The following is a 12,374-nucleotide window of genomic DNA, read 5'->3' on the forward strand; positions in this document are numbered from 1 at the left end:
TCCTTTCTTGATGTTCAACTCCCAGCTGGAGGCAGCTCATATTTAATTATTTTATTTATATTGTGTGGCACTTAACTTCAGCAGGGCTTTCTAGGACAGAATGACATAGATTTCCTGAACAGAATTACACAAATGATGTGCAGAGCAGATTCCTGACAAAAACTCCACTGGTTTTGATTTATGTTGGACTGCTCCTAACAGCACTGCCACGGACACTGGAGAACTCCAGTTGGTTACCCAGAAGCCAGGATTTCCTGAGAGGACAAGGTGCAGAAGTGCTGACAACCCTGCAGCAATCCCAGGGGTGAGTGAGCTGGAAGTGCAGCACAGGACATTGGATTTACACTGGGTGAGGTGATTTTATTGCTATTTATTGAATCTCTGGCTCCCTGTGGCAGCCTGGTGCTCTGGCTGAGCTGGCTGCTCACTAGACAACCTCATGGATGCCATGCTGGAAAGCAGCAAGAGCAGAACTCTGGGAAGCAAAAAGGCTCCAGGATAAATTGTGCTGAAACAGGATCTCCCAGAGCAAGGTCAGGCGAGTGGAAGAGCAGAGAACTCACCCAGAGCTGTCCTGTGGAGGAACAGGGAGGACTGCAGCTGCCCAGCAAAGCATCTAGCAGTGCTCTGTCTCTGCACTCTGCCTGGGGCTGTTTCCATCCCTGGGGACTTTCCCTCTGTTATTTTGTGGGATCAACAGGCACAATCACTGCTGGAGAATTCAGGGCAGCACTGTGGGCCATCAGGACTGTCTCTTATGGCTACAACATCTATGAATCCAAGTTACCCAGACATGCAGGCACAGTTGTTTGCTTCCAGGGGTCAGCAGTGCCTGCTTGGAGGCAACATGCCACTCCCAAAAGGTCAGAAGTATATCAAATCCAGAGCAGCCTTCACTGGGGCTCTTGTGTATGTGTCTGTAATGACTTTTGCTCTGCCAAAACTCAGTTTTCTGCTCCTCCCAGCAGCTGCAGCTCTGTAGCTGCACGAGAGAAACTGCACTCATTGTTCAGAGGTTATAAACAAGTGAATGCCAACAGTGCTGCTGACCTGAACTCTTGAGTTCTGGCCGCTCCAGTGAGGAATCCTGGGCCAGGAGAGCTTGGTTTCAGTAGGACTAATTACATGGTGAGGGTTAGTTAGACAAATAAAGCATTAACTTGGCCAGAGTGCTGCTCTTTCTGACACTCACAGAAAGCAGAGTAGAACCATTTCAGTCTTACCCAGACCTGAGATGTGACTGGATATTGTTTGACAGGGAAATCTAAGGTTACTTTCTGCCTGTGCCTTATCTGTAAGCACACTTCTACTTCCTTGCTGCTGTAGAAGTGCTTCTCACTTCAGTGGCTCATGTGTTCAGACACATGGGGCAGTAAATAGAACGAATCAAACATAGCACGTAGGTGTGGGGTACATTTACCTGTTCTAGCAAACCAGCATTCAGCAAAATCTCATCCAGGAATTTCTCCCTGTCCTGCAGGATGCTCAGGTTTTCTTTAATGAAATACTTTGGGATGGGTATGTCTATGTCTTCCTAGAGGAAGAAAGGGATGAGATGCTTTTTAGGATTGCATTTAAGTCACATTACTGGTTAACTGAATACCTTTACAAAGCAATAAAATAAGGACAGAGGTTGTTGAAAAATTTTTGAGTATTGGGGAATTTGACCTTTGTAACAGCTGCTGTTACTTTTCAATTACTTTAGGCCTAATTCAACAAAAACAAATAAATCAACCCAGTTTGTGAACCATGTGAGCCCAGAAATCTTTCTTCCTATAATGGCTCAATTATATTATCAAATTGCTGAAATATTTGGCAGGGTTGCCAGAAATTTAAACATGATTTCCACTGAGCTGAATACCTTTGGTTGTGTGATCATCCCACTTCTTGTTTTAATCAACATGAAAAATAGATCTGTTCTCTTGCCATTTTTTAACCATTATAAGGAACCAAAGCACAGTTCTAAGGTTTTTAATAGGTATTTTGAGCTGTAGACAAACTGCCTGCCTTTGACTGTGGCATCTCAGACACTTCTTACAATCAGGCATGACTGGAAGTGCCTGTCTTTACTCATTTCTGTAATTAAAAAGATGTAACTGATTTACATTTCTCCCAGTTATTCCCCTATAGGATTTCAATCCACAACAAAAAGACACAGAGAGGAAGGCAAAAAAACCCTCCCCAAGGGGTGACACAACCTGTTCCTTGTACTGAAGACTGCAGATAACTCTTCAAGAACAGTTACTGGCAATTTGAGTATGTGCATGTGGGGAATGTGTCTTCTGGTCCATGTTCCCTAAAATTCTGTTTTCACTACTCCCTGATCTGTCTGCTGTGGAAATTGCTGTGCTTTCACCTGCTCAGGGAGACCTTCTGATCCTTGAGCCTCAGTGCCAGCTCTGGAGTGGACAGGGAGGAGGAGAACAGCACTGGCTGGAAGGAACAAGCTCCATTTCTGCCCTGCCTCAGGCACATGGTAAATGTGCTGCTCGGGACCTTCCAGTTCCTGGAGCAAGAATCTGCAGGGCTGTGGCCAAGGAGAACAGCCCCTGTGAACTGCCAGCTCACTGATTTCATTCCCCATTCCCTCAGCTGCATGCTGAGGGACATCCCTACCATGGCAGCGCCAGAAAGCTTCCACGATGATTTTATCAGTGCAGAGGTCTGGTCTGATAAAAGTTTCTGAGTATTTGTCATGCTAAGCTCCCTGTTTGCACCTTCCAGCACCCTTGGTAGTTGATGGAAATGATTCTGTGCTGTACTCTTGAGTGCAAATCACTCTGGGTGGATTAAAATCTTGAATTATAAAAATTCAAGGGTTTGGATACCCTCCTGTAGGATTGAGAGGATTTTTAGGCTGCCAGGGAGCAAAATGAGTCAGTGTGGGAGTATCTCTGATGTCTCACCTGGCCTTTAATTCCAAGTGATTCTGGATTCTGATTTTTACTGACTGGAAAAAAGAGATCAAAGCCCCAGTGCCAGGGCTGGAAGGGGTGAGGAGCCTGCTTCTCTTCCTAATCTCTTTTTGGGGCCCAGCATTGGAAACTCAGGCTTGGAATATTTAACCTTGAGTCAAATTTGCAGCTTTTTAGCTACTCCCAGCTCCCCATGGGATTTATGGATCCAAATAACCTTCACAATTACCCCAGGAAATGTAGTGGCTGGATGTTGGAAGGCAACTGCACAAAACCACGAGGTGCAGAACTGGAGAAACAGGAAAGCTTGGCCTTGCAGTGACATAGTACAAAACAGGCAATATCATCACATAAGATACAAAATGTTGTGTCCTCTGCCTTCAGTCCTGCAGGATTTTAGCCCCTGATAATACAGAGAAAGGAATGACTGGAGGTATCCTTTCAGGGCAGATTCTTTGAGAAACGGGAGTTACTTGTCCACTAATTCTGTTCCGTTACCAAGAATATGTCAATATTTTATTTAAAAGAACACCCCATAAATCTGTATTCTTATCTAGTATGGAAAATGTTTTCTTTGAAAAAACCTGACATCTCTTCAGTGATTGATTTCTTTTGTGGTAGGTAGGTATGTAATGCCTTCTTAAAATCAAGGTGTGGTGCAGGAATTTGAATTTATGCTTGTTTTTGAGGAGGTGTCAGGCATGGCTTCTCAGACTTTCCAGCTTTTTGCTGCAGATGGATTTGCTGCTGAGTCATGAAAACGGCAGTGCTAAGGATTTCAAGATAGGATTTGAAGGATTACTTTCCCCGGAGATGTGTTTATACTCTCTCAGTTTAAAATAGTTTTAAATAGTGCTTAATGTTGAAAGTAAAGGGCTGGTGAAGAATCCTGGCAATTCTTATCTGAAATTTGTAGATGTGCAGTGGCAAACAGAAACAGAGTTTGCACATCTCACAATAATGCTACAATGATATCAGGCAATTTATCTCGGAGCTGGGATCCTGGAAAAAAGCAGGGATTTCAGCTGGTTTTAGCAAAGCAGCGGTACCTGAATGTGACAATAGATGGAGCTGTCTGCGAGAGAAGTAACCAGCTTTGCCAGCTCATTTTTCCTTCGCCTTCTAAAGCACAGCTTCCCTGCTTGGCCTCATTGTCATCTTCACGGTGCTGATTTCACCGTGCCACCGAGGGCAGGCTGCAGTGGTCTGTACTTCACGTAGCAGCGGCCCATTTTCTGTCTCACCCCACACTAAAATCTGGCAGAGTCAAGCTCCTGACACTTAACAGCAAAGCTGTCCGAGTTACTACTGATAGAGAGTAGGTTTAGATTGGATATTGGGAAGGAATTCCTTCCTGTGAGGATGGGCAGGCCCTGGCACAGGGTGCCCAGTGAAGCTGGGGCTGCCCCTGGATCCCTGGAAGTGTCCCAGGCCAGGGCTTGGAGCAACCTGGGATAGTGGAAGGTGTCCCTGCCCGTGGCAGGGGGGTGGAATGGGATGGGCTTTAAGGTCCTTTCCACCCCAAACTATCCTGGGATTCTATGAATACAAATTCACGTTGTAATATGGAATCATGGAATGGGTCAAATTGAAAGGGACCACAGTGAGGTCATCTGGTCCCACCTCCCTGCCCCAGCAGGGTCATCCCAAAGCACAGGATTGTGTCTGGACAGCTCTGGAATATCCCCAGAGAGGGAGACTCCACACCCTCTCTGGACATTGTTCACTGCTGGGTCACTGCACAGGGAAGAAGTTCTGCCTGCTGTCCAGGTGGAACCATCAGTTTCTGCCTGTTCTTGTGTCCCACTGCTGGGCCCCGTGGAGCAGAGCCTGGTCCATGCTCTGGCACCCCCACTTTGGATAATTACACACATTACAGAGGTCCCCTCTCAGCTGTGTCTCCTCTTGAGGAGCCCCAGCTCCCTCAGCCTTTCCTCATCAGAGGTGCTCCAGTCCCTTCATCACCTCTGCAGCCTCCACTGGACCCTCTCCAGGAGCTTCTTGTCCTGAGGAGCCCAGAGCTGGACACAGCACTCCAGATGTGCCTCTCAGGGCTGAGGAGAGGAGCAGGATCACCCCATCCTGTCCATTTTGCTACAAGGGCGTATCTCCGATGTTTTCCTGTTGCTTTCTGTTATCTCAGGAGCCCCTGGCTTATCTCTGTAAGACTGCAGGTGTGCTCCAGTGTGGCTGAGTCAGAGACACCTGCACAGAGCCCTCACAAGTATCCTGTCCCTCTCATTTTTCCTACTATCCCACAGCTTGCCAAGGACAAGCCTGATACCGTTCCCCTCCCCATCATATCTAGTTTAAAGCCCTGCCAGTGAACCCCACTAGTTCCCAGGCAAAGACTCCCTTCCCTGGCTGAGAAAGGTGAGTGCCATCTGATGCCAGCACTCCTGGCACTCCACACGCCATTCCATTTTCAAAACCCCCAAAATTATGGTGGTGACACCAGCTGGGGAGCCATCTGTTTCTTTCAATATTGCTGCTTTCAACTGGAAATGTCAGGAGAAAACAACTTGTACCCCAGTATCCCTTATTAAATGTCCCAAAGCCCTGAAATCTTTTGTGATCACCCTCAGACTACGAGTTACCCTCTCCTTGTCCGCTGCATGGAAGATCACGTCCGTGGCCTGTGAAAACTCTGGAAGTTTCCTGGTGACATCTTTGAGCCAGACCCCAGAGAGGCACCAGACTCTCCCTAAGGGCTGGGTTTGTTTGGCATGTCAGGCCTACAAATAAAACACCTGCAAACAAAACCCTATGAATTAACTCATCATCGAGGCCGCCCTACCGGGACACGCTGTAGATCCATCAGGATGTCATCCATGTGGTGACACTCGGACTTCTCCAGGGCCACCATCTCTTTCTTGATCTCCAGGATGCGGCCAATGACCCCATCCAGCACTTGCCGAACCGCTGCCCGCTTCTGCTGGTGGATGAGGTGGTCGTGGGCCTCCTCCAGCTTACGGAAGATTTCCAGGTATTGGATGTAGGCAGTGGCCAACATCTTCATCACCTTCTCACGGTCCTCCACTGGCTGGAGGAACTCCTCTCTTTCTCTCTGGAGCATGATGTCCAGCTCCCTCTGCGTGTCTGCCCACAGCTTGACGTAAGTGCTGGTTGGAAAGAGGAGACTGTGTCAACCTGACATGAAAGCAAGAGTTGGCACACGGCGACGCCAGGGCTCTGTGGGTGTGGATTTCTCACACAGCAAGTGTGAGCCATTACATTTATAAGGAGATTTTTAACTACAAAGTATTCTGAAAACCATTAGCAGAAGGTTCTGGGTTTGTTTTAAAAATAGGAATCTTCAAATGCTGTTTTATTAAAACAAGCTTAAAAGCTTTTCAGCTCCATTCTAAAACGCTTGAAGCATCCTTCAAATGCTTGAAGTTACAACCCCCAACGGTGCCAGGAGTTCTATTCAGTTGTTGCTAATTGAGAAGATGGTTTAATAGGAAAGGTGCCTCCCCCCAATGCCCTTCATTGGAGGAAGGACTCCCCCAGTTTTTGAGGCTCTGCATGTTTGGGATAAGGACCAATTTGTGTTTCTAAAGCTGGTGGTGCTGTTCTGCCTTTCTGAAGTGGTTGCTTGGAGTTAACTGCAGGTTAAGGGTGAGGTTGGTGCCCATGCTGGAGTGAAGCTGTGGGCTCTATTTCAAATGTGAAGTGAGGAAAATAATTTGATTTATTTCTATGGTAGCACCTGTTGCACTCCAAGCAATTGCTAAATATCTGGTCTGGTGGCTATGGGATTATGTGGCATGGAACATGTCACATGTCACCTCAGGCCATCTTCATTTCCAGGATAATCCTGCTCACTTGATAGTTTTGGTAGGAATAGGTGGAGTTCTGATATGAGCATAGACTGGCTGTCAGTGGCTTTTCATGGGAAAAGCAGATCAGAATATCCTGGGAAATCAACCTAAAGGAGCAAGAAATGAGCAATGAGGTTTTTATTCAGAGAAGGGCTCAAACAGCAGGTTTGTCATGGGAAGGTGTTAATAACACCTGTGGCAGTGAAGACACTTCTAGGTCCTGTTCTCCTTTGCCAGATGGAACCTCTTGGCAGTGATAAGTGTTAAAAATCTTTGAAAATGCCTCTCTAGGAACAGAGCTAAGAAATTCCTTCTGCACTGAGACTTGGTTGAGTTGGGAGAAAATCAGTTCATTCATGTTGTCATTCTGAGGGGAAAACAGTGGCTATGGGAACAGGGACAGCTGACTTGTTCCTTAATCCTAGGAATAAAGGCCATTGGCCTCGATGGGGCAATCTAGACCCATCCATGTGCTTCACCCAGTTGCTGTTCCTAGAGCTTGCCAAAGAGGGATGAGAACAGCAAAAGGCCCTGCCTGGTGTTAGATGAGCTTTCAGAGCAGACCTCACGTTGAGGGAGTGTTGGTGTATTTATCCTGACCAGAAAGCTGGACAGATGTTAGCATTGTTTGTGCATGATAATAAATGTTGGAGCTCTGTGAGCTGATCTTATCGTTCCCGGTCCTGGAGGACAGAGTGATCCAAGGCTTGTGCTGCAAGAGGGACGAGTGGGGTGGGACAGGACAAACTCCAGCCCACGAGTGCCCCGAGTGTGGAGTGTCCTGTATGTCCTGGATGGTGACAAGGCTGTGGGACTCCCCCATGCAGCCAGCAAAACCACCACCAACCCAAACCCTGCTATTGAATTTGCACCATTAACGTTTTAAAGGGCGTATTACACTCCTCAGCTGACCTGGCTTGCTGCAGGATGCAGCTGGCCTTGCTTTTCCTAATGCTTCTGCAGCCCACCCAGGTCTTTCCCTTTCCTTCTTTTTTTTTCCTACTGCATTTACATCCCATTGCACCACCCCTATCAGTCAATTGCAGCAATTAACCCAGGTGCAGGAGATAAACAGAACAAACCCGGCAGAGGGGAGGAGATGGGGACAACCAAGGCCAGCATTAGCTGGAGCCAGGACACGGAAGGATGTGAGGCACGCGGGTTTTCCAGCGCAGGAGGAAACGGCGCGGTGCTGTACGTACTTTGTATGATTTCTCACAGATAGTGGGGAGGTTGTCAACCTCTGAGGAAGCCCAGCCCTGTGGGGTGTCCCTGCAGCCATCCAGCTGATTTATGAGCCGTGGGGATGCTCGGGCTGGAGTTTTCCCGTGCAGGTTACTGCTGGAGACACCGGATTGCGCCGCGCTGAGAAGCGACCGTCGGCTCCAATTGACAATAATCTCCCTCTCTGCCTCCTCTGACTGAGGAATGTCAAGTGGTTCCTCCTGCTGAGCCAGCTAATATCCAGTTTCTTTTTATATTGTGAGCGGCTTGTGGAGGGAGGAGGGGGCTGGAGCGCTGCAGCCCTTCGGAGGACGTTACCACGAGGCATTGCAGATAGGATGTAATTGCTTCCATAAAGCATTAGTTTATCAGATAAGCACCGAGATGATTGCAAGCACAGTTGCTGTGGGTCAGATGTTAAGACTACGGATATTATGGGATGATTGTAGCTTTTGCAACAGCGGTGTTTCGGGTAAATGAGGGCAAAAGGACGGACAGGCCCGCTGGAAAATGAAGTGTTGAAGGAAAAGGTTGATGTGAAAGTGATAAAATTTTAGCTGATAGCCCTATGTACCTGCTGTGTTCAGGGTGACTGACACCCCAAGTTTGTTAGGTGTGGCATGCAGACATCAGATACTGGGTAACAGGACAGGGCGAGCAGAAATCTGATTTGAGTGTTGCATCACTTCACCCTGATTATAAACTAGAGGATACATCCCCAGAACAGGATTAAAATAGTTATTTCAGGTTTTACTGGTGCCCAAATGGGAGCCCTTGTGGACTAGTCTGAAGGATGAGATGTGCTTGGTGTTTATAGCTTCTTTTGGGGGACTTGGCAGAGCTGCTGTGAACCAGAGGAGCCCTTCAGCTTTAGAGACAAACATGTTCAGGAGGAGTAACTTCAAGGTTATGCCTTAAAAGCAAAGGAGAGCACTGCCTCTCCTTGCCTGTGAATCAGACAGCGAGTGATCCCTGAGTCCCTATTGGAATTTTTGCCTGTTTGCTCAGTGTCCCTTTACATGAAGTTGTGAACTCCCTCAGAATTGCTTCCACACGCTGAAGGGGGAGGACAATGTAGCCTTGAATGCACTGGGGTTTTATTTACTGTTATTGGTCCATCTTGTAGGCTCATTTCTGTTCTGTACTGAGCGGTGTCTGTGCCTAAGGATATTACATCAGATTTAGGTTGGATTAGAGCCTCTAATTCACCTGTTAGTGCAGGTAACCGGCGGGACTGAGCCTAACTTTCCTATTCAAGGTTTAAGATTATCAAATCCTGGAAAAGAAAGTTGCCTCTTGATCTCTCTGGGCATATAGCACTGCAAGTAATGCTACAAATTGTCATAGCAACTCCCAAATAGGGGTGTTATGGGGAAAAAAAGCAATGCTGTAATGGGGATGAGGAAAGAAACACATCAAGTGGCTAAACTCCAGAGTCCCCAGAGGGACTTCTGGCAGCTCACAGCTTGGAGGGAAGGTCAGAGCTTTAACTCCTCACTGATGTCCCTTCTCTTCACTCCCACAAAGTAGAAACACAGTCTAAAACATGAGCTTAAGAAGTTCCTTTTGCCCATAGCCTGATTGCCAGTTCAAATCTCACTTTTATTGCTCAAAAGAAAGCCTGCTCTCCTTATTTAGAGTGAAGCTTAGCAATATGGTTTGTTTTTTTTTTTTTCCTGCTCAAGTTATAAAGAGATGTTTAAAATCCTGCCAAATTGTTCATGCCTTGTTTTAGTGTTGTAGGGCCCTCTAACTCTGCATGTTTGCTTGACCCATCTCTCCTGACACTTGGAAAAGCTCGCTGGTTTTGAGTCCAGCTGAGGTGAGCCTGCTCACTGGAGTTGGACTGGTTTTAAGGCTTAAGCATGCCCTTCCTGGAAGGGTTTGTGCTGAGCATGCAAACTGTCCCTCAGGCCACTTGAGCCAGGAGAAGAATCTGGCATCAGTGGGGTTACCTTTGTGTGGCTTTTCTTTCTCCCCCCAGAGTGTCTCTGTGTTTTGCTCACTGCCAAAGGGAACACTGTCCCTGTTATTGCAGGACGTGGCACAGTTTGTCTCTGGGTTTGTGCATGGGCTGAACCCCGGCTTCTTTGATGCCTGGTTTTTCTGGGCTGCCCTCAGGAATATCTCGTGCTTTCCCATGCTGAAGCTGTACTAGTGCAGTGCTGTGTGGGTCTCACTGGTTTATCCTGATGGATGGAAGGAGGTGGAAGGGAAAACATTTGACTCTGACTCCAGCTTTCCTCACCTCATTTGGAAACTCCTGTGTGATTAAACGAGCTAAATCGTGTGTGTTAAAGCATCACTGAAGGAACCTCTGCTGCCACTGCAAACCCACCTTGTATTTCTTTCTCAGAAATGAGACTGGGCCGTGCTGGGGCCTGGAGAAAGTGCCACAGGGTTAGTGTGAGAGCAAGGGGATGTGGAGCAGGGCTCAAGGAGCCTGGCACCTCTTCACCACGGCCCAGAACACAAGGGCAGCGGTCACAGGGCAGAGGGGACCGCGATGTGGGGCTGGTGACACGGAAGTGCAGGCAGGGGCCACTCCTCAGGGTCCCCTCGCCACACTCGGGGCCTGACAGGTCAGGCATTGTGCTAAGCCCTGGGCAAACACGGGGGAGGGAAACCCTGCCCTGCAGCCTCTGGAAAATAAAGAAACAAGAGACAAAGGTTGGGAGGGGAAAGTGAGGCCCTGAGAGGAAAAAGGGTTTTTAATGCTGCTGCTTTTGCTTTTTTTTTCTTCTCTCTTTCTAAAAATCACCAGGCTTAGGATGACTGCTGGCTGATTCAGGTCAGCAGTTACCTGTTCCTCACAGGTATTGCATGGTGATTACCTTGTAGGAGTAGCCCCCTCTTTTTTCTTTTGTCTTATTACAGACAAACACTTTTCAGGTTGGAGAGGTGCAGGGAGAATCAGCGATCAGTGTGGCCTTATGACACAACCTGTCTGAGTTCAAGAAGTGTTTGGACAATGCTCTCAGGCACAGGGTGGGGTTCTCGGGGGGTCCTGTGCAGGGCCAGGAGTCGGATCGATGGTCCTGGTGGCTCCCTTCCACCTCAGCGTTGATTCTATGAGCCCAATTGACTGAAATGTTGTCGGAATTAATTCCTGATTTCAAAGCCTTTAGCCTGCAGTCTGGAGCATTTCAGACTCATGAGCCTGTTTAAGCCTGCCTTGCTCCTAAAATAAGATTAGTCTCACAATTATGCCAAACTTCTCAGCTGGTGGTGAATGTGACTCTGCCAGATGACTTTTTAAGCATGCTTGCTCCAGCCACGATGTTTTACAGAGTTGGAAGCATTTGGGGGAAATAAAGGATAAACCTCAGTAGGCTTTGGTTGTGACAAGAGAAGAAAACACACAGCCTGCTGGCATTGTTAACGTGAACAGCTCTGTGCTTCTGTCATCTCCAATTTCAGTCCTGGGTACTATGACAGAAAGTGAAGGGGGGATAAAAGATTTGTGTGGCAGAAATGTAATGGGAAACCGCAGGGAAGGCGAGGAAGCAGCTTCATGGAGCAGCAGCAGCAGCAACACACCTCAGCAGGTCTCAAGCACCTGCTCCAGCCAAACTCACAAGGCTGGCAGGAAAAAGAACTGTTTTCTTACAGTTTTCTGACAAAACCCCCCATGTATCCTACATGGCAAAGCAGTTAAAGTGTGGGAGGTGCTATTTTGGGCTGTCCAATGCTCCAAAGCCTGTCCTTCAGGCTGCAGCTCCTGCCTGGGCTGGAGACTGCCCTTCCCTCTGGGGTCAGCAGGAGAATTGTGCCCTGGGCTGATCCCATGGCATGGGCAGCAGGAGAAGGGGGAATTCTGTCCCTCTGCCCCTGTGCTCAGGTGAGACCCCACCTCCAGAGCTGCCTTCAGCCCTGGGGCCCAGCACAGGAAGGACCTGGAGCTGCTGGAGAGAGTCCAGAGAAGGCACCAGAATGATCAGAGGGATGGAGCAGCTCCATGGGGAAAGGCTGAGAGAATTGGGAATGTTCAGCCTGGAGAAGATTTGGGGTCACCTAATTGTGGCCTTCCAGTACCTGAAGGGAGCCTGCAAGAAAGATGGAGAGACTATTTACAAGGGATTGGAGTGACAGGACACAGGGAATGGCTTCCCACTGCCAGAGGGCAGGGTTAGATGGGATATTGGGAAGAAATTTGTCTCTATGAGGATGGGCAGGCCCTGGCACAGCGTGCCTAGAGAAGCTGGGCCTGCCCCTGCATCCCTGCAAGTGTCCAAGGCCAGGCTGGATGGGGCTTGGAACAACCTGGGATAGTGGAAAGTGTCCCTGCCCATGGCAGGGGGGTGGAATGGGATGAGCTTTAAGGACCTTTCCAACCCAAAGCATTCTGTGCCATATGAACAGCAGCCTCCTCTCCTCTGCAAGCAGAATTCTTCCTTCCAAGCAGTATTTG

General features: G+C 48.1%; 1 protein-coding gene across 1 annotated transcript in view; it reads right to left on the reverse strand.

Annotated features, from left to right (window-relative positions):
• IQCA1 (IQ motif containing with AAA domain 1) overlaps window positions 1-12,374 on the reverse strand; it is a 102,247-nt gene that overhangs the window by 84,734 nt on the left and 5,139 nt on the right. Inside the window, 2 exon segments of the mRNA XM_069021450.1 lie at window positions 1,421-1,534; window positions 5,713-6,037. Of these exon segments, the coding sequence (XP_068877551.1) occupies window positions 1,421-1,534; window positions 5,713-6,037 (439 nt within the window).

This window comes from Aphelocoma coerulescens, chromosome 7 (genome assembly GCF_041296385.1).
Source record: "Aphelocoma coerulescens isolate FSJ_1873_10779 chromosome 7, UR_Acoe_1.0, whole genome shotgun sequence".
Taxonomy (NCBI): domain Eukaryota; kingdom Metazoa; phylum Chordata; class Aves; order Passeriformes; family Corvidae; genus Aphelocoma; species Aphelocoma coerulescens.